The 23,367-nt window shown below is 35.3% G+C and overlaps 1 protein-coding gene and 1 pseudogene across 3 annotated transcripts; one reads left to right on the top strand and one right to left on the bottom strand.

Annotated features, from left to right (window-relative positions):
- Nucleotides 1–4,174: 4,174 nt before the first annotated feature.
- On the bottom strand, nt 4,175–8,055 carry LOC113117464 (ALK and LTK ligand 2-like; annotated as a pseudogene).
- An 8,583-nt stretch (nt 8,056–16,638) lies between these two features.
- LOC113117465 (uncharacterized) lies at nt 16,639–21,853 on the top strand. 3 transcript variants are annotated; one of them, XR_003294166.1, is made up of 5 exons: nt 16,639–16,664; nt 19,862–19,930; nt 20,040–20,208; nt 20,288–20,420; nt 20,646–21,853. XR_003294166.1 is itself a non-coding variant. In XM_026286161.1 (5 exons), the coding sequence occupies exons 1-4, from the start codon at nt 19,136–19,138 to the stop codon at nt 20,415–20,417; spliced, it is 990 nt and encodes a 329-aa protein (XP_026141946.1). In that variant the 5' UTR covers nt 18,394–19,135; the 3' UTR covers nt 20,418–20,420; nt 20,646–21,853. The 3 variants fall into 3 exon arrangements, 1 of the variants encoding a protein (XP_026141946.1); XM_026286161.1 differs by lacking the exon at nt 16,639–16,664 and adding an exon at nt 18,394–19,757; XR_003294165.1 differs by having other exon boundaries at nt 16,641–16,664; nt 19,862–20,208.
- The last annotated feature ends 1,514 nt before the right edge of the window (nt 21,854–23,367 follow it).

Raw genomic sequence — 23,367 nt, forward strand, 5'->3', positions numbered from 1 at the left:
AAAGTTGATATTGCCCCATTTTATAGAAAAAGCCTTTGTGCACAGAAGCATTGTAGGCTGGTTTTGGAAACATTTCTTGTCCTCTGTAAAGTGCAGTGCACACATATGAATATTGGTTGTAAATACAACTTAACCACTGATTTCTAGTTGTGTCCTCTTTTGAAAGGCCAAACAAAGTAGTTTTGCTTTCACAATGAAACACACAACATCGCCACGACGTGGTGCTGGTGGCAACAGCGTGAATCAAAGTTACGCCTTCTTTCTTTGCGTGAACATTTGTGTTTGAATGAGCCGTTTTAGGATGTCATGGTTGACTCTTATCTTTCATAAACAATATCTCTTTGGATTTGAGACTTTAGTCTTTGCAACTTTATAGATCTTTGCACCAAGGGCTTGTAACACTCCAAAGAGAAAGGAAAAATTGAAATCACATCATGACCCGTTTAATCAATGTCTTAGAACTGCTTTGGCTAGACCAGCCTAAAATATAACCTTTTTTATATTTGAGCAGAAGAAACAATATCTATGGGACAGTTTATGTCAGATTTAGTTTTAAAATGAATTCAAGTAGGTAGGACTTTGTCTTGGATGCCCAAAATATCTGTCCAGAGGGTTTGCAAATATGACTGCTGAGTGAACAGAATTTATTTGAAATGGACTTAGCGTTAATATCACTTATATAGCATTAATAGATTTTTTATGAAATTATGAAAACACAGAGACTATTTTCATGCTATCCTCACACATTATCACTTAGCCATTCATCTGGTGGGCTCTTGGCAGATCTGGTGTGTCATGTGCGCTCTGATCTCAAGTGATCAAACAGGCAGAATTTTAAGACCCTTTGCCTGAGATGACCCGCTATGTTCTGACTTCTAAATGGCAGAGGCATGCCTCTGTTTGGAAGCTGAGAGAAAGGCGTGCAGCTCGCTGCTCCCGTCTGGGCTTTATACAACCACCCCCTTGGCTGTCAGTCATCCACACCCAGCTATGTAAGAAATGTAACGTGTGTCTCATCCTCTGCGTAGTAGACCGCATTCTGGCATTTAACAAACACCTGCATGGCTTCAACGTAAACAAAGCCAAGTCTGATGGGTTCAACACAGCTTTCCAAAGTCTGTGATCCTCTCAAGAGTCTGTAACACCACTGTTTGAACTCTGACTCTGCAGAAATCCTAAATTAGAGGATTAAAGACTGCACTTTGGATATTTGGAAAATCTTCTAATTGATTTTGACTCTTAAGTTCTGAACATGACCAATGACCATAACCAATGGAAGAGATTCTCAGGGGTTATTTTAGTAATTTCATTGTAACAGATTTTCAGGCTTAGGTCCTATAATGTGATGCTTGAGGGTCTTATAATGTGAAAATCATCTAGGATAGACATATTTTTTTTGTCAATAATTTGTAGAGTTATTTATAACTATTTTTGGAAATAATACTTTCACTCAGCAAGGATGCAGAATATTTATCAACTGACAGTGAAGACTTTTACGATGTTACAAACAATTTCTATTTCAAATAAATGCTGTTCTTTGAAATTTTGTATTCCTTCAAGAATACTGAAAAAAAATATCTGTTTCCACAAAATATTAAGCAGCACAACTGGTTTCAGCATTTATAATAATAACAAATCTGGCAGTTTTAATGGCAGTATTGTTTATAAAGAAAAGGATGGGTATATATCTTTTCTCAAATTTTATCGGAATCTTATCTGATTTATTAATTTTATCTGATGCTATAGATGCTTGAGGCGCTTTCATTGGCAGATACATTGTTACTTTGAACAATCTCAGATCATGTGCTCAACATAGGTCCAGTAATCAGCTTATGGAGTTCTTTGAATGCTTAATGTCACCTTTCCGGGAACTTTTTCCAGCATATTACCAACTGAAGTGGGAAAGGGGAATGAGCATTAAGCCTAGAATGGCATTTTGTGGGACACCTATCCAGACAACTTTCCAGACAATGGTTTTGGCTTCTGTTAGAGCTGTCTCGAAGAAATTGTCCTTCAACTTTGTAAATTACAAAGCACAAAATCTCTTTCTAAAGACATAATCCAAAATTCCTAGAATGCATTTGTGAATGCAAAACATATAAATATAAATATATTTAACATCCATATTAGCAATATATTTTTGGCCATTTTTTGCATATATTTCATCCATGATATTTTTTTGATATGGAACGAGTTTCTTGATGAATATCTCGACTTCTAGACTAGATTATAAAGCAAACACATATTGCAGTGCTGTTGCTCAGTTGCTTGTGTCACATTCATTGTATGCGGTTAAGGCTGACGTGGAAGTATGAGTCACCAAATTTTGAACGGTTCATTTATAATCATCAGGTCAGATTTGGCCAGTTTTGTTCCTGATCTTTGGTTTTAAATCACTGCTCTCCGGCCATCCGTGTCACTTTACATTGCCATCAGTGGCTGTTTAAAACCGTATGGCTGTGACAAATTCCAAATCCTTATAACCTGTGTGCATTGAATTTCTACATTATTAAGTTACAGATATTCCAAAGTCTTAATATTCTTCTCTTGATGGTCAGTAAAGTCCTAATGGTAAATGTACCATTTGTTGCTTTGTACTCTTACTCTTACTTGGCCGCAGCCCAAAATTATAGTCAGACCAGCTAAACCACAGTGTTGGCATCAGGTAACTAGTGGGAGTTCCTAAGAAAGCAAGAAAGAGATACACATGCATTACCTCAGCAGACTGATATAATTGCTTGCAATATGGCTGAACGTAACAACAGAACGTTTATGCAGTAAACTTGGATGCTACACTGGTGCTTTTGGCAAAACAAGAATTCTCTTCATCTACTGATATGTAGTGATTCTGCTAACTAGATTTTTTTCTAACTAAAATGTTCTTGTAGAAAGGTAGCGCATTTCAAAAACTTTTCTGAAATTAATCTTTCGCTTACTTAAGCTTGAGCACAAGTGTCACTAGCATGTCTAGACAAATCAAGTAGAAGAACTCTGTAATAGTAAACTAGAGATAATAGAGGGTTTTACCATGGTTTAATAGACAGCATACTTATGACATGCATTAACTTCTAAGTCAAATTGATGGGCATAGACTTATATAGACTAATAAATGCACTGTAAATACATATGGACTGGCTGATTTGAACACAGTAAGTTAGATTGGATTCTAACTAGCTGTAATGATGAAATTATATACTTCCTCTGCTTAATGGACACTAATAGAGTTTGCCGACAAACACAAAAAAATCCCCCTTGTTTTTCCTTAACAATTTGAAATGTTTTCTTTTTTGCTTTTTATCCTGAGTAGAATGCCAATGCAAACATTATTTTAGAAGACTGTCACTTAAATGTGCTTTTATGACATCAGCTGAGAGCAGAGTACTGCTTTCCCACACCCTTAAATGGGTCTCATACCTCTCAAAGATGGATTTACAGCCAAAATGGAGTGGGAAACTATGAAAAGCAGCAATAGATTTAGCATTTATTAGAAAAAAATAACTTAAAATTCAACACTCTTTAAACATTATATAACAAACATGTTTATTTTAAAGATCATATGTTATATATATATATACTGTATATATTTACAATATTTACAAACTGAACTCTAACTTAGATGTTTATTTGACAATAGCAATATTTAATAGCTTGAATGTATAAATACATAATATGAGACATTCAATATTAGCAAAATGCAATTAATTTCTTTCACAGAATAAACTGCAACCAGCGTTAATCACTGCCAAGTCATGTCTTGTAAAGACAAAAAAAGGCAAGAAAAAATCCCGTATTTCATAATTCAATCAAAGGATTTAGCTCTGGCTTTGAGGAATGTGACTTTGAGGTTGTCAGGAATATTGGACCAAAGGCTGCGTTCAGCCAGTAAACACCTTTAAACATCTGCAAAACCACATCTAAATTCTTCTTCAATCAAAAACTACTGGACACACAACCTGTGAAGGCAAATTCAACTTCGAATATATGCAGTCGAATGTGACACCCAGAGTTTATTATTTGGCAGCAGGACTTTTTTGTGTTTGTTTTTCCCATAAAACATTGTCTTCTTCATTTTCACCATGACCATTGCCAGTAAACTTGGTTCTAACATCAGTTTTGTCAACTCACAAGATTCACAAGCTGTATGTGAGAAGAAAAGATAAAAAGAGGAGTTCTATTTCATTGCAAAAAAAAAAAAAAGCTGTTCACATGATAAATATGATTGTTCAGAATTCATTTCGTTTCCCTGTTTTTCTCCAAGGCACTTTTCTTGGTTCTCTTTAATTCTTCAGGTCTTTTGAAATCTGTAAAACGAAACAAAACGATTGACATGAACAAAAATTACTTCAACATAATAAACCTTAATAAAACCCTTTGGGACGCTGGTAAAATGTCTAAAATACATACTAGAAATTCATGCTGGAGAACTGATTCATGCAAAAAATAAAAGGGGACATTAGAAAGTTCTGATGTTATTTATTTAAGAAAAATAAGTATTATTATTATCCACCTAGATATCTCCTTATGTATTTATTTTAACATTTCTATTTGGAAAATATTGCCAATTCTTTTTATTTTAGTATAGAAAGCCATTATAAATGCAAGTTATAGCTATAATTAGTTTTTACTGGGCAGAGGATGAAAAGATCTCAAATAAACCTTTATATATTATATAGTTTCTGCTCCTCAAAGGCACAATAGTGTGGGTACAAAACACCACAGAAGAGCAAATTGTGCAACACAGATGTGAAAGGACTGAAGGTTTAATGTTACATTGAGAACTAAAGCAGTGTCATTAAGAAAAGGGCCATTGTCCACAAGTGTGGCTCTTAACTTCAAATGGTTAACATGCCATTTACAGTCAATTGAGAATGTAATCCCTGATTATATTCATGTACTTTCTTTGACAGATGTACGGGTGCCACCTGTTTTTGCTTTTCTGATATTTGTGTTTAATTAGAGGAACTAACTTAACTATTTAACCTCTGCACTAGAAGCTCCACCAAAACAGCCTTTTAGCTAAAATGTGCAAACCCTTTCATTCCAATCAGGTGAAGTAAAAGATAATCTGGGTACTCTGTAATATTAGAAAGGTCATAAAACAGGTGGAATATTTCTTACGCAGAGTTACGTTTTATACTTCTGTACGTAGATAAGACACCGTGTGTAACCATAAACTGTCTATCAAGTTCTTTTTTTTTTAGAATGTAGTAGCAAGAACAGTGGGATGATTGTGTCCTTAAAACAAACAAACAGACATTTGATCACTTATTGTGTGTTCTGGGCAAAAATTTCCATAACAAACATTTTAGCAGTAATATATCACACAGCGGAAACAAGTTTCCTATTAAATCAATCAATGTATACATTATGTTAACTATTCACCTGTGACATCTATCCCTCTGAGCACCGCTGGCTTCCTGCTAGCCTTGTAAGAAGCCGGGCACATCTTTTATAATCTAGAAAGAAAAGAAAAAAAAACAAGAGTTAAACAGATTTAAAACATGGCACCATACAGAAAATCATAATCAAAATAGTGTAAAAACATCCAAATAAAAAATGTGCATGCGCAATTATTTACCTGAATATATGGCAAAACAGTTCAGATTAATTATTCAAGGTAAATATTTCTAACACTCCCAACGCTTATAAAGTCATGCGAATGCTATTCAATGAGGTGGCACTTACAGGCTGGTATTGTGCAGTCCCTGGTATTATTATACAGTTTATAAAAGTGTTTGCTGCATTTGGGGCTAAAATAAAGCGGCCCTGCAAACACAGAAAAAGACAGGTTTTAAGTTGCTTTCAATTTGCAAACATAATGGAGAACGGGAATAGAGATGCTGACACTTGCTCACCTGTTAAATGTTTTAAAATCTTATCCTTCGGTTGAATATCTCTCGGAAAGACCTCTGTTAAAAATGGAGAAATTCCTCAGCTTGTAAATTGTTGTACATAAAATGTATTATTCATATACTGCTCACAAGATATGTAATGCCACCCAACAGATCAAACAACCACTACTGTATTCAAGTATTCGAGCAGTTCTCCTTATCTCATTTTGTCAGCGATTGAATGTGGTGATGCTTACCAAGAATGCGTTCATGCTGATATGACTTTGTAACTTTATTAACGCCTTTTGTTTCTGCCGAGTGCTCGGCGATCTCGGGGGGATGCTGTGTGTTTCCCTCACTGTGATGCTCCTGTGCTAGTCTCCCTCTGTCTCTTAGGAGGTCCAGCAGACTGGTGTCGTCCCTGTCTCTCGGTCTGCAGTAGCCAGTGGTGAGGATCATCAAAAGGAGCCCTATGAAGACAGGTGTGCGCACTGCACTCATGCTGAAAGGTGGGCAACGAGAGCCCCTCTGCCCTGCGTCCAGTCGTATAGCCCTGCAAACACAACAAGATCATTTCAGTGCCCAGTGCCAATACTTGATTAATCGATTCATGTAAATCTGCTTAAAATACGCCATTTATATGTAGTTGAAATATAATTTCTAGGGATATTTAAAGATTTGAGGATGGAATGTGTATGAATGTACACGTCTTTTAAGTTTGACAATTTTAAACATTTTAAAATTACAAATATTTTGTGGATCTTTCAGTCAATACATTATAAAAAAATAAATAAAAATAATAATAATAAAAGAAAAAAATCCAAGTCATTAAAGTAAATAGATTACTGGAGAAGTTTAAAAACGACTTCTTTTTTTTTTACATCCAAAATACTCGTTTGATTCAAAGAGTTACTTGCTGCTACTTTGTAATTAATTGTAAAATTTAGCAATTTCAGAGTAAAAACTGTTTCTACGCCATTGTATGAGGTCAAGAAAGCTGCATGTATAATTCTAAAATAATTAACAAAAAGTTGTTTAAAAACGTTTTAGATGACGTAGAGCAACTTCCAACAGGTATTTTTGTCAACAACATAGCTACATACAAATGCTGAATGTTTGTTGTTAGTTTAATAATATTCTGGTAATACACATATTACGCATTATTATATCCTTTCTATTAATATTAAGTTGTAACGTGCAATAAATACGTTTTCGATTCACTTTAAAACAAGTAAATGTAGCTTCAGGCACTGTCCGATACTAAGTATACAAATCACAGTATCACAGATCCACGCAAGAATCCCGAGTTCTCTTCCCTTTTACGCTCTTGCGCAAATACGGTTTGGAAACAAGTGTCTGTTTGAAAAAGTAACGAATTACCTGTTTCTCCTCAATGCAGATTTAGTTTACACTTGTTTGACAGCCTTCCCGCGTGTTTAAAGATTAATAATGTTAACGCAAAACACATCAAATAGACTCCGCTGGCGTCGCTTCTCCAAAGGTACTTCCACAGGCTCTAGCGCACCATGACACGAGCAGAGCGAGTCCCTTTTATATGTTTAAAGACAGCCGTGGTCATCTGTTGATCGTGTTGACTCGAAGTGGGTGGAAATTGACGAAAGTCCGCAGCTTTTTATTTATTTATTTCCCCCTCCAGTGCGTAAAGTTGCTTCAGATCATCCGGCATGGGTTCCTCACTTTTTATTATCAGTTGCAGACGTAAGGAGCTGTCCCATGTGGATTACCCCGGCATGTCTTTAATTAGAAACGCGTTAAGAGCACTCCTTAAAAAATGCATTTTAATTCTGTTGGATCACCGTCTCGTAACGCGCATCTTCCGGTGGTCCAATTTGGCACGAGTGGAAAGATTCTCACCAGAAGTGTTTCTGTCCCAATGCCTCTTTGTATTTTCTTATCAAGTACGTACGCGCGGTGCTTCTGTGCTCCTTTATCTTCAAAGTTTCCCCAAAGAGGATGCTGCAGTTTTGTATTTCAGCGCAAAATACCAGCAGAAAGCATCATGGTTAGAGCTGGATTGGGAAGGCAGAATCTCCTGGAGACTTCTCCACAGCAGCGTTTATGAGAAGACTGAGGCCTTCTCCAATATTGGTTTCGTTCTCAATCTCGACATTATACCACTCCCTTTGAGTATAGAAAAAAAAATCACTCATATTTCATTCCCCTCCTCTTTGGCTCGCAAACGGTTTTAAATCAGCGTTGCACACCATTCTGCTGCGCGCTTCCATGCCCATAGCTGATGATAATCAGGATTATATACCTTGGGAACTATTATTAATCATGTTGCATGGATTTCTCTGGGATAACGCGATGCGGTGTTGAGGCACAGCTCAACAGTGCCACACAGTGTGAATGCGTTAGTTTGATAAGTGTTGTGAAATGTTCACAAGGTAAACATACGGTGTCTTATAGAGATTTTATTTAAATAAATAAATAAATAAATAAAATTCTGTCATCGTTTAATCACCCTGTTGTAGTTTCAAACCTGTATGACTTCATTTCTTCTAAATACAATTATTTAAAAATTGTAATCTTTAAAAAATATATAGAGAGAGAAGGAAGCAAATTGGAGTAAATGGACTATTCCTTTAACTTGATCATAACGCACATGAAATATAAAAAGTTACCTTGCACAATAAACCCACTGAACTAGAAAACTTAACTTGAACTAAACTTAACTTAACTTTAATTACTTGTGTCTTATGATAAATTGTTTATGATGTTTTTCATTTATGAGTCACTTTGGATAAAAGTTTCTGCTAAATGAATAAACGTAAATATAATTGCATTCATAAATGTTTTCATTAAAACCAAGTTGTTCCAAAGTTGCAGCATAAAGTTATGAGTTCAGCGCAATTAAATCTCAAAAAATGAGTAGAAATCACAAATCGTGACAGATTAAATGAATGACATGTAAAGCTATAAAATATTGATAAAAGCTTTTTTAAAGAACTTAAGAGAGTAACTCACTCTCACATCAGTGGCCACACAGTTGTTCCTGTCTTTGTGCCAGTAAATGATGCATTGTTGCATTTTATTAATAGCCCATCTCCTCTCATTTATTGCCCCCAGACCCTCTATCTTTTAATCCTGCCCCACCCTCACTTTTCTCCATCCTCTCTCTCTCTCTCTCTCTCTCTCACTGTCTCTTCACAAATTAGCCATACTGTACTTGTGAATGAAATGTTCCTGCTTCCCTTATTTTATCATCTGTGGTTAAAATGTTCTTCAAAGCTGCCCCTAAGCGACTTACTAAACTTGAGATAATGCACCACATGAGCGGGTACAAGATAACAACACAAGTAGTGGCAAGCTGTCGCCCACAATTCCTACATGTGTGAAGTATTCTGTGTTGTTTACGGACGACATCTTACAGATACACTATTGTGTGCACTGTAACATTGCGGAGACCTTGAAACCACAAGATTTTTGAGCCCCATCTCAGCGTTGATATTATCATTGGTTCAAAGCTGCATTCCATTTATGTTTGGTTTGTGAAGTTATTTTAGTTTTCTACTAAATGTGCATATACTCTAAAAAACATGTAAAAGTTAAATGAAACAAAGTATTGGAGTACATTTTACAAGAAATGAATATGTTAGTATATCAAATTATCAGATTTAATTGCAATTAATTGGGAAATTGACTTGCAATTCCTGAGTGAAAACAGTATCTACAATTTGTTTTTCAATGTAGATATTTTTTCAACCAACTAATTTTTAACAAAATGCCCTTCCAAAAATTGTGAGTATTCCGAAAACAGAATCAGTGTTTTAAAAGTTTTTATTTTTTACTTAGAGTGTATATTTGGAAAGACTGGGGAAAGCTGTAATTTTTTTTAGCATTAATTGAATACTTATTCAGTATGTAAATGTTAAAATTGTATTCCTTTATAAATACTTTATTGAATTAAAACAATGCAAGAAAATTAAGTAGTAGGCATAATTTATGCAGCACATGCTCGACACATATTTTTTATGTTTTCCCAGAGCTTATTGGGGAGACTTTTTAAAAAAATGTTATCCAAGTTTGACTTTTGCCCAGTCATTTTTTTTAAGGTAAGTCTTATTCCTGCACAGTAAAAATATAGTTAATTTACATGCATCAACCTATTGTGACAACATGGTACTTTTCACAATGACACTATGGTCTTTGTGACAATGGAAACCTGTTACTAAATAGCTTACTATACATGAATTAAATGTGAATTAATTCTAATTTAAGAATTTGAATTCATTTAAGATTAATTGAATTTGAATTTAAATTTAAAAAGGTATTGAGCAGGAGATTGATATAAACCATTTAATGATACATATACTGTATGTATCTTATATATGTACTCTTAAATGCATGCATATTGCCCCCTATAGGTCTTGTGAGATAAACAGTAAGATAATCTAACTGCATACAACCACAAATCAAGTCAAAAATAAATAAAATAAATAATAATAATAATTAAATCATTAAATACAATTAAACCCGCTAAATTAGTTTGAACTCCCAAAACACAAAAAATGCCCCTTCCTGCTAAGCATCACTTGTTGAATATGAAATGCATCGTACATTCCAACTGTATACTATGAGAATGGCAACTGTTCTACAAGTTTGCGCTTAAACTTATTTCACTGCAAGATAATTAAGTATGCAGCACATGCTTGATACGGCACAAACAGCGACAGTAAGCCTCCCACGTGTGGCCTTTATCTCCTCTCTGCCTCCCTACAGACCAATCTGTCATCAGACTCTTTCTTAACAAACAACAGATCCTGCTCTCATCCACTAGAACTAGCTGCAGTGATCCTCTACATCTACTATCACATAATAAGCGCTCCAGATCAGTCGTATTTCAGTGCTTAGCATGACACCAGCCATGTCGCCCCGTATCCAAACATGCAGTGCACGGTTCAGCTTACACACACAGCCACTGATCCTAAAATCCACTGATCTTCTTTCAGCTTTTAACTCATTAATCTTGGCTCATGCCAGTTCCCTGTCCGCAGCCTTAATCCCTGCTGACCTCTTTGCCATATTTGATATCACAGACAACTTTGACAGCAGTTTTGATATGTTTGCGTGATTAGTTACGTCTGTTCGATGTCACGTCAGCACCATATGTTTGGTTTTGACTGAACGCCAAAGCAGCTGTCCATACACGGCCATACCTGATGATTCCAGTTTTTCCAGGCATTCTGAGACTTGTTTGTAACAGAAAGTTTGTTGGGAGCTTTTTACAGTGTAAACCTGCTGAGTCAGTGAGCTTGGTTAGCTAATGCTGTATTTGTAGTGCCATGCTTTACTTAAAGGTTGTCACTAATAACTAGTCTGCTCAAGTGTCTAGTAAAATGACTAGACTGCTCAAGTAGCTTAAAAGTAAAATGTATTATTTCCAGCACTAAAGTCAATTGTAAAAATAACTGTTTCTTCACCCACTAATGTTCAAAGGTTAAGATTTTTTTTATGTTTTTAAAAAGAAATCTCTCATGCTCACCAAGGCTACATTTATTTAATAAAAAAAAATTAAAAAAATAAATCCTTAAAAACAGTAATATTGTAAAATAAAACTACAATTTAAAATAACTGTTTCTATTTTAATATATTTTAAAATGTATTTTTTTCCTGTGTTGACAAAGCTGAATTTTCTGCATCATTCTTCCCATCTCTTTAGTGTCACATGATCATTCAGAAATCTTTCTAATATGCTGATTTACTGCTCAAGAAACAACCATGTTGAAAACAAACTGCTGTTTAATATTTTTGTAAAAGTTTTGATACTTTTTTTTAGTGTTCTTTTAATGAATAGACTTTATTTTACACAGAAATCTTTTGTAACATTATAAATATATTTTCTGTAACTTCTGATCAATTTACTGTAGCTATCCTTGCAGAATATACTGTAAGTATTCATTTCTTTTAAACGGTAGTGTACATTTTGAATGGTTATCAATGGTTAGGGATCTAATATATATTGATTGATTGTGCAGCATAAGTTTATGAATTTATTTTTAATAAAACACAAAGTTTGATTGTCAGGTTCGTTTTACTAAGCATGCATCCATAAATAGCATGTGTGCAGAGTTAAAGAACAGTAATATGTTAGAGCACATGTTCTGATTATTTAGCATCACCAAGGAATCCCACTTAGAAAAGACGCAGGGGTCTTGCTGAAATATATATATATATATTATTATTATTTATTTATTTATTTATTTTTGCTTCAAGTAAGCAGACAGGATAACTTTATAACTTTTATAACAGTCATAATTTAATTTATTTAGGGTTTTAGTTAGATAATTGCTGTTCTTTTTACAGTATAGTTTCAAGTTTTAAAAGCTGCAGGATATTTTCTTATATAATTTCCCTGTTTTATTTCAAAACATCAAGGACAATTTGATTTCATGGTATGAGGAACCTGAACTCATGAATGCGAAAACGTTGGTCGTTTTCCTGTTGGGAAATAGATGTGTGAACATGTCTCATGTATCCAGCAAAACTATTATCCCATCTCTGGATGTGTGTATGTGGTTTATCGTCGGTAACCTTAGAGACAAGCAAGCAGAGACACTTCTGAAATGACTCATTCAGGGGCAGAATGCATGTAAACGGATTTAATCTTAAAGGAATAGTTCATCCAAAAAAACATTTGGTCATTATTTTCTCACCGTCATATCATTCCAAACTTGTTGTGCTGTTGTCCTTTTTGGAGAATGACAAATGCAGCTCTTTCCCATACACTGATAAACTGGCCATTTTTTTCTGTTTTGCACAGATATACCAAAAAAAAAAAAACGGGTTTGGAAATACATGAAGGTGTGTAAATAAAGACAGAATTTTAGTTCTAGGGTGAAAAATTCCTTTAATCATTAGGATTCTCTGCTGCTTTGTCTTACTAACAGCCTGTCTACAGAAATCCACTGCGGTGTTTTGATGGAATAAAACGTCTGTGTTGAGGCTTGTGAACAATCTTCAGAGTGAAAGCTTCTGTGACGGACGAAGCATTGAGTAGTTTGAAGACAAACTATGTGGTTATTGTTTATACAGGATTACGAATTCATACATTTCTATTCCCATCTATCTTTTTTGAAAGCCCATAGACCTTTGTGAAAAGCCAGAAATCCTTAGTAAAACATGACTTCACTTGAAGAGTAATTTCACAGGATCTTTCAGACAAGCAGTCGGTTTGACACCACACTGGAAAAAGATTTACCGTTGCTCAAGGGCTTATACCACACAAATGACTTTCTATAAAAGTGTGGCATACTGTATACAAGCTTTTTACATATACAGTAGAGCTCAACCATGACAGTTTATTTTAACATTTCCCTGAATTTTCAGATTTTTAAAGTTGATATTATGGTAATAGAGACTCCATACCAGTCTGTCTGTTCTTGTGTGCATTTTGTAAATACTACAAAGTTTGATGGCACGTTCATTTAAGATTATTATTTTTTTTTTTTTTTTAGCAAATCTATCAGGTAAGTCAAAATCACTGTGATTCATTTTGCAGTCGTACTTTCAAAGCTCACACTGATACTGTCATCTGTTAATATTTCTCTTTGATGTTTAAATTTGACGGCCTAAATGAAAGAGGGAATTCCTTTTGATAATTTATGGATGGTGGTATGTACTGAGAGACTGAGCTCCAGTCTGATGGAATATCCTTATGACGCTAACAGAGAAAATGAATAGCATATCATCTTACTATCCACAGCAGATAAAATACCTGGAAAACAATAATCAATAGTAATGTCTCTTACCTTCATCAGACCTGGTGGGAAATTATCTGCTAATTATGTCCTCACGATATTCACTCTGTAAAACCAAACAAAAAAATGTACATTAATACAAACTAAATTAAAGGAACCTTATGGCAATGAAAAACCACTGGTTCAGTTTGTGTTGCAAACAGATATTGCTCTTCTGTTCTATTAATTTCTCTACTAGCGAGTCAAAAAATCTCAGTAAGTGACAACAACACATTTGCTAAGGATTTCAAAAGCTCAGAAGGATTTCGAAAGCTTTACGATGGCATTAGCTAAAGACCATTAATGTCATTACACACTCTGTGCCTTGCCAAAAGCTGTAATGATAACTAATCGACATTTTTCTGACACTTTTACATAGAAACCTTTTTTAAAGCTCTGTGCTGAGATTACTTAAGATACATAATGCAAACATGAACTTGACGGGTGTCAAATCACTACCTGAAGAATCACACGTACAAGAGAATGTGGAGCCAAAACCGCGTTTCAGTTTTAAAAGTTCAAATAGTCTTGTTTCTAAAATATAACTACTCACATTAAAGCTGATTACAGCTCGAGCTGTTTCTGAATTTTTGCTATGAATTCCTGTCATTTGTATTTTATTAAAAAATACATAAAACAAATAGCATTTTTACGTATTTTAAAACATGAATATTCTAAATCCGTAAAATATGAACATACTGTAAAATGTAGGAGTGTGAATGAAATGATTGAAATAGTTCACACTCTATTCACCCTTAATTTTCACCATGTGCTATCAAAATATACCAGTTGATTGAGAAAATAGTAACAAAAAAATCATTTGCAAGTAATTTACTCACAATTGGGTGATAAGTATGTTTTTTCATTGGAACAGGTTTGGAAAATTTTTGCATGCACTTGCTCATCCAATCTGATGTCATGGCTCTCAATTGGTGCGCAAGTGATGCAATGCTACATTTCTCCAAACCTGGTCCGATGAAGAAACAAACTCATCTACATCTTGGATGACCTGAGGGTGAGTAAATTGTCAACAAATTGGGTGAACTAGCCTATTCTTTTAAAGGGTTAAATCATTTTATGATGACATCATGTGCATTCAGACACCACAAAACAAAAAAAATGTGAGACTAATTAGTCTCTTAAGCTATATCTAAATCTTTTGAGAAAGACTGCAATAGTGAAGGCTGAAATCACTCTGTGTGAGTAATTTTAACACGTCCCTTGTGTAGACATAAAGGTCATCAGTGCACAACTCCCTAAAAGTCATCAGAGAAAAGACATTTTAGGCAGTCCTGCATGTGATGAAGAGCCTCATACATTCTGTGCAGAAAATTCCTCTGTGATGTCCAAAAGCTGATTCATTCTTCAAGACTTTGGACTACAGATGAGCATCTTTTGCTGCACTGTAAAAAAAAAACATGAAAAAAAACGAGCAAATGCATGGCAGCACAGGGTGCCAAACGTTTGCCATTAATGAAAATAACGGTAAAACCTCATGAACTGAAGTAACATGCTTACACAGCAACAGGAAAAAAGAACATTGACCATACAGTACTATAAAATGTTTAAAACGTAATCTGAAATAACATATTTTGTCTGTATAATTGCAAATACATGCATAGACCATTAAATGTAATGGCATTATTTGACTGTAAGTTCACGTAACATGTTTAAACCCTTATTTAATAAAACATGTTTTAACTGTAAATGTAAAAACTTGGTGTAGCAGTTGTTTAACTAAACATGATTTGAATGTAGATATAAATGACATGTTGACAACATTACTTTATAAAGCATGTTTTGACTGTAAACTGAAATCATGTTTTGATCATTATTTAACAGTTTGACTGTAAATTGAAATAACATGTGTTGACCGTTATTTGAAAAAATGAACTGTGATGGACCATAATTTTGAAAGGGATGTACAGCATTTTGATTTTGATTATGGCTCACAGATAATTGTATATGTAGTTCATGAAATGTATGTTATATGTCACAAAAAGTAATTAGAGAAAATAATTTGTATTTTTCCCTCTTTATTTTCTTCTGTTACAGTAGTTTCCATTGTAAATAACAACAATATTAAAAACTTTAAACAGTGCTACAGTACCATCATCTGAACATCGCTTATATGCTTAAAATACAACACTGACAATTCAAATTAATTTCATCATTGCATCTTCCACAAACTACACTTCGAACAGAACAATGGTCTCCAACTCAATCTCCATGTTGATGCCTTTAAAAAATAAGAGAGAAAATGGTTATATATCATACATCACATATCTATATTCATTATGTCTGATCATGTTACTCTTTTTATATGTTCTTGAGTTTCGTACATAAAAAAAAAATATTGTTTTTTTACTTCAAAATTTTTTTTGTTCATTAAATATGTAATGCACTTACAAATTTTATGATGGTCCATGACACCTTACTTCTTCAGACAGTTTAGTGATGTGACCTCACCCACTGACAAGGCCAAGGGTGCACTGCAACAGAAGAAACAACGTAAATACAGTAACACTTGTTGATTACAATTTTATATTTAATATTACATGCCAGCATATTTACCCAGTATGATGACCTCACAATGTCACAGGAAATTTCCCCTTTTGCTTTCTATGGTAGACAATTTTTTTGTGTGCGTTTCTGCACTGTTTTGACCTTTTTTGTTAAGTCCCGCCTTACGCACGCCATTGGTCAAACTGCTTCTCAATCATTGGCCTCGGCCCAACGGCATCAGCCAAGAGACAAAGCAGCAGCCTGTTAACTGCAGGTGGCACATCATGGCTCCAAAACAGCGTACAAATACCTCAAGGAAAAAATCTCTGTTTTTGTTTTGGTCGGGAAACGTGCTCATTGACATGGCAAATAAGCTAAAACACGGAGGGGAGTTGGGTTCGCTGGAATATTTACAGGCGTCAGTTTGTTTTCAAAAATCGTAAGTGACTTTGTTAAGTAGCTTTGTGAGTAAACGTGACCGTTAAGGCAACATATTCTGCTGTATGCATGCAATATATTACAGAATGTCAACAAAACAATCATGGACCTCGATGTCGAGTGGTGAAGGGTAAGTGTTAAAAAAATCTGTTGACGTATCATCCAACGTAATTTAAAAGTTAATTTGCAACAGGTGAATACAATTACAATGGCTAATCACATACGTTTTGAAATCTTATTCTTAATGTTTGACGCAAGTTGCATTAAAAAGTATAAAGGTGTTTCAGAATTGTGTTGTTGTTTTAGAACGTTGCTTTCACAATCATTTAAGAACACTCATATGCATGGACAACGGATTTCATCTTATGAGGTGTGTTACCTTTAACCATATGGATGATGATGTATTTGTGCAAATTTTGTGATTGCTCTCTGAAGACAGTTAAGGGATATGTTAATCATCAAATCGTACACCGACATGAAGCAAATGCTCAGTTTCCATGTTGCTTCCCAGAATGCAAATTTAAATTCTCAAAATACAATGCTCTCAAAGCTCATGTTTATCGCCATCACAAAAGACCACATACTCATTTTGATGATTCGACGGGCACGTTTGTTTGCAACAATACAGACTGTCAACAACAATTTACAGACATGAACAATGTCCTTTCTCATCTCAGGTCACATTTAGCCAAGGGAGAGGTGGTGTGTTGTCCTTTTGAAAAATGTGACAAAAATTTCAGTTTAAGATCAAGTTTCACTGCCCATGTTTCACGAAAGCACAGGACTTCTACATTTGCACAAGTACGGATTATGGATACTTTATCTGAGCAACCTTCTTCAGCATTTTTTGATGTTACTGAGGAGGAGGTTGATGAAAGTGAATTCACTGACTCCCTGACGAAATGTAACGCAAAGTCATTGTACATGAAAAATCTCTGCCTGTTTTATATGCAGCTACAAGCAAAATACCTGGTGCCATCGTCAACCATTCAGATGATAGTGGAGCAATATCAGAAAGGAATTTCTCAGAGAAAAATTGCAAAGAGTTTGAAGTTATCATCATCTGCAGTGCATAATATCATTCAGAGAATCTGGAACAATCACTGTGCGTAAGGGTCAAGGCCAGAAAACCATCTTCGGGCCCTTAGATGGCACTGCATCACGTACAGGAATGCTTCTGTAATGGAAATCACAACATGGGCTCAGGAATACTTCCAGAAAACATTGTCTGTGAACACGATCCACCGAGCCATTCGCCGTTGCCGGCTAAAACTCTATAGGTCAAAAAAGAAGCCATATCTAAACATGATTCAGAAGTGCAGGGCATTTTCTCTGGGCCAAGGCTCATTTAAAATGACAATGCCAGACCACATACTGCATCAATTACAACATCATGGCTGCGTAGAAGGATCCGGGTACTGAAATGGCCAGCCTGCAGTCCAGATCTTTCACCCTTAGAAAACATTTGGCACATCGTAAAGAGGAAGATGCGACAAAGAAGACCTAAGACAGTTGAGCAACTAGAAGCTTGTATTAGACAAGAATGGGACAACATTCCTATTCCTAAACTTGAGCAACTTGTCTCCTCAGTCCCCAGACGTTTGCAGACTGTTATAAAAAGAAGAGGGGATGACACACAGTGGTAAACATGGCCTTGTCCCAACTTTTTTGGAATGTGTAGCTCTCATGAAATCTAAAATGAGCCAATATTTGGCATGACATTTCAAAATGTCTCACTTTCAACATTTGATGTTATCTATATTCTATTGTAAATAAAATAGAAGTTTATGAGATTTGTAAATTATTCCATTCCTTTTTTACTCACAATTTCTACAGTGTCCCAACTTTTTTGGAATCGGGTTTGTATATGTGTAGGCGTATATGTATACAAATCTGCAGATTTATTGTACACTAGTCAACATTTGAAGAGTTTTGGGTATTGGTTTTAAGACAACTATTATGAAAGGTTTTGATCCTCTTAAAATTTTGACTAGTGTAGTTTGATGGTACAAATCAAACTGTGATGGCACGGGGCCTCAAAACATTGATTTTGGAAATTGCATACATTGTGATCCATACATGTGCCACTGTGGTGATTACCTGGTGCATGAATGGCCAAAACGTCTCCAGTTGAGTCCGCAGCTAATGCCAGCGGAGAGTGAAGACTGTTGTGCATTGTTCAGAGCAACTACAGGGCCACAGTGCAGCAAATCACCAGCAACACGTTACATGTGCCCATTTCATGCTAGTGATTTGTTGCACTGTGGTCCTGTGGTCCCTGTGAAAAATGCACAACCGTCTCCCCTCTGACAATAATGCACTGCGGACATAAAACAAGTCTGTGCACCACTTTAAATGCATACTATATATAGTGGCACATGAACAACCCACAAAGCCCCATGCCATCTCTGTTTGTCCGTTATTAAACTTCAATAAATCTGCAGCTTGGGAATAGGCAATTTTGCCAAAAAATTACAGCTGCATGAAAAGTGTTCATCCTGTAACCTGTGGACATTGGCTTATCTTCTAGGTGACAGTAGCTGTGAAACTTCGTTTTATGACCATGACTGGCATTATAGTTTTGATGTTCCATGACAAAAAATGCCAGCAAGTTTTATGGGAAAGTTGCAAAATGGCGGAAGGCCAAGTTGCTCTGAGAGAAGAAAGTCGGTCCGCATTGTTGCTTCTGAGATCCTGGAAGTCAGCAAATGTCCAGCAAAAAAACATGTATCAGAAATAGCCCGACAAATGGTGATTGCATACCCAAAGTCTTTCAGAGATGAGATTAATTCCCAGGTTGTAGGAAGTGGATATGATTCTCTCCTCAAACAACTGGTGTGTAGAATTGACAATTTGAAAAGAGCAAAAGCTATTAGTATACCACTTTGTGGTACTCTAGAAGTATCAACAAAGAAACAAAAATTGTTATATGGTTGTATAAATTCTGATCCACAACTGCTAGTTGGAGAAACATCTGAATTGCAGCAGGAAAAGAAAGAGAAGTTGGTAGTAATGTTTCAAAATAATGAAAGTGATGTAAAGACAATCTATGACTTAATGACTTCTACATACACCCCTCAAAGAAACAGCATCCAATCTGGAAAGGAAACCAAAGATTTACTTGATGAGTGGCCATATCTTTTTCAGCCAGCAGGAATGAAAGCACACTTTAAAGAGCTCACTGGCATTGACATAAACAACAGCTTTGAAGAATCTGCTTCCAGTAAGTTCAGAAGAATATTGGACTACTTTCAATTTCAGTGCACAGAAAGATGTTGCTGCTAACCCATTTCAAAAATGACCAAGACCACTTTCTTGTGATGGTAGAAGACACCTCTGTTCCAAGTGATATATGCTCAGAACAGCTTCCAGCAACACCATGTATAGTAGTGTGTGGTGGGTATTATTTACTATGATCTTGCAACACAATAATTCCTGGTTTTGGGTGATCAGAACTCACATTCTGTTAAATATTATGTCTTACTGATTTTGTGTTTTTTCAAAGGAGAGAACCCACTGACAGCCAGTGTGTACATGGTAGCAGTAGACCAGATGATTGTAAATGACCATCTCTTGAGTTTTACAGAAGCCCTGTATCTGATGTTCTCTCTTTACTATATATTGAACATCAGTTACCCTGTAGAACTGGGAGCCACACTAGAATTCTTGCAAAGGTATTTCATAGACTGCATTCCTTTGGTTAAGAAGCATACAACAATTATTTAAGGATATTGTTTGTGTTGTGTTTTAAAGGTGCATCTTTAGGATAAATCCTCATAAAGGTACCAAGGTGGAAAAGAGAGAGAAAAAGAGAGCGTACTCTGTCAACCCCAGAGTATTGAGTCTGACATCAAAAATTGCTGCATTTGATTGGGGAGAGTAACAGGTATAGAAGCTCTGTTGTCTTGTATAGTAGTGGTAGACTTCATCTTCTGTGTTTATCATTCATCGATGATAAAGTGGACCAAAGGACAATCATTTTTAGAATTAACTCCAATAAATGTGATGTAATTGTCTGTGGCCAAAACTGAGAGTATTTGGTTAAGGCTTGTTGCTGTCTCTGCTCTTCTTTTGGTTTGGGTTTTAATTGTAACTGTTTGTGTCCCCACAGATGTGGTCTTTCAGAAGATTGACATTTCGCTGAAGAACAGGACCGACCGACTTTTTGTACTTCAGTGCAGCGCTTTGTTGCTTAAATCATTTTTATTACCTTGTGACGTGATTAGGATTTAGTTTATATTTATTTATTTGATTGGGACAGTGCATGTTAATGAACAAACATGGAATACATGCATGTAAACATGCTGGATTGTAGCCAAAGGCTAATTTCCATCCGTAGTCCCACGGCTAAAATCACACGGGTCACAAAACATTACATAATAAAATTTACATCTACAGTTAGTACATCGTTTATCAATAAATTAGCTAAAGCCCCGTATACAATATTCACCTAATACTTGAAAATTCATTCAACTTCAAAATTATCAGAATCCAGGCCCAGTGTTTTTGTTTCTTTTAAACTGAACACATTTGTGTTCTGAAACATGCTTTATCCATTTTCTCCATGTGACATGTTCAGGATTATCAGAATTAATGTCGATTTTTTTTTTTTTTTTTTTAATTGAACAAATTTGTTTTCTAAAACATGACTTTTGCTGGGAAGTGTTTTTCCATTGTTTGATCTTGAAGGTTTGCTATATAATAAAAAGCTGAAGTTGTTTACAGCAATACTCTGGCTACCATAATTTATTGTATAACATTTTACAAAAATTTGTGTTTCAAGAGTATTTTTAATTAGTTTTTAGCATTACTTCTGTCACACAGTATACAAAGATGTCCCTCTACATTTGGTTTAAATAAATAAATTCACTAGAAAAAGATTATGGCATGAAAACATGTAAGCCCAGATTTGCTAACTATTTGTGGCAGTGCACACTTTCTGAATGTGTCAGGGTTTTCAGAAGACATGATAGAAAGGCATATACAGTGATTATTGCATCTTTATTGGATATGCATTTGTAGGAAATTTCCTTTATGAAAGCGTCCCTTAACCCTTTTTGTGCCTGACCTGCCAGTAATGGTTGCTAATTGCACTTATTTTTTATTTGGTCATTATGGAAGGGAGCTGCTGCAATTCTGTTCTTGCACATTGATAGTTTACTCGTAGAAAACATTCAAATTCATCCTGAAGTTAGTTGTATTTTCTCTGCCAAAAACAATATTAGCACATTTTAAGTTAAGATGCTTGCTATTTACCTTTAATGTGATAAAACTGAAAATCTGTCTTGTACTCTCAGGTTGTATAACTTTCTTTGTGGTTAGCAGAACAAATTATTTTATTTTGACTAATGTACACCGAGGAAGTTTAAGAACCACTGGCTTATAGATTTGGCTTTTTTGTGATTAAATTTATTTATTTGCAATGAAAATTTAGAAAATGTTTGAAAAGTGGAAATAAAGTGCTTTATTAAGAGAAGAGTGTTTATTAAAAATAAAGTATTTATTGGGTAGGCTTAGGGGTCGGTGTATAAGGGCTTTTATTCTCACAACAATGTAGCATCCATTTAACAATTTTAATATAATCATTTGCACTCTGATAATTATTGGATCCTGTTAATCTACAAAAATAGTAAGGTGCAACTATCTGCCGATATAGATAGCATCTAATTAGTATTTACACTTACTGCAAATTTGATAATTCTATTTATTAAATGAAAATTATTTACACCTAATGTAAATAGCATTACGTAAAAATTAATTGGGTTGTAGCTCGTTGTCTAGGTGACTGTGATTTTAAATAGGTGTCATTTGTGTTTTAACGTTTAGCTCAAGAATAGGGAAGTTCGAATAGCCTATGTGAATATTACCAACTTCACTAAACTCCTTCTTGAGTTAAGAACTGACCACATTTCTTTATATTTGAGTCCAAGTTCAAACACTATGAAACGCTCCATTAACGTATACGGAGCTCTGAAACACTGCCAGCGGGACATTAAACAGGAAGTGTCTGTCCGAGCTCAAAACAGGTTTTACGTGGGAACGCTAAGTTTCTCGGGTGAAGGCAAAAGATTTGCAAAAAAATTTCCACCACCACGTCCCTTTGAGGGCTCCGTAGTAAATATCATCTACTGCTGGTTACTTCGGATTTTGATATGGAAATCATGACAATTAGCTTACCTTAACAAGGAATGATTTTCCTAAAGTGGTGTAACAAGTGGGTTGGACAGGAGTGTGTGTTTGGATGAGGATACCAATAAGTGAAACGCATACTCGAAATGTGACCTCTTTAACCCATCTCAGTGAGGGGTGAGCACACACACCCCCGGAGCAGTGCAGGGAGCAATTAGGATAAGTCGCAACACGCTGGCCGTGAGACTCGAACCGGCAACTCTTTGGTTACAAGCCCGACTCTCTAACCACTAAGCTACAACTGACCCCACAGTAATAAAATTCTCTAACAGCCACAAGAGAAAACTGATGCCTTTCACCATTAACCACAGCGGCAAAAAAACAACAGGTTTTATAAACAACACAGTCCAGCGCCAGATCGCTTCTTTAACAAACGAACGATATGTATGATATGCATAACAACAATAGTAGACAATAGTAGGCTAAACGCTGACTATAAATCAAGGAAACAACATCACCAATAAAGTTTAGAAAAGATGCGCAATTTAACCTAATGTCTTCAGTGGCACAGGCACTAGTGTGGAAGCCTCGTTTATTTGATGCTTGTTTCAAAGTCCTTGGTTCGAAACTGTAGTTTATACCTTTTGGTATCACAAATCACATCGAAAAGGCATTTATTTTCAACAAAAATGAAGTAGAAATAA

This window comes from Carassius auratus, chromosome 17 (genome assembly GCF_003368295.1).
Source record: "Carassius auratus strain Wakin chromosome 17, ASM336829v1, whole genome shotgun sequence".
In the NCBI taxonomy this organism is placed as follows: Eukaryota; Metazoa; Chordata; class Actinopteri; order Cypriniformes; family Cyprinidae; genus Carassius; species Carassius auratus.

Bases quoted from the DNA above. Each gene is read 5' to 3' on its own strand.
- LOC113117465 (XM_026286161.1), top strand. From the start codon at position 19,136: ATGCCAGCAAGTTTTATGGGAAAGTTGCAAAATGGCGGAAGGCCAAGT. The intron at 19,758-19,861 runs GTAAGTTCAGAA...TTGTGATGGTAG, and splicing joins CTTTGAAGAATCTGCTTCCA to AAGACACCTCTGTTCCAAGT. The intron at 20,209-20,287 runs GTATTTCATAGA...TGTGTTTTAAAG, and splicing joins ACACTAGAATTCTTGCAAAG to GTGCATCTTTAGGATAAATC.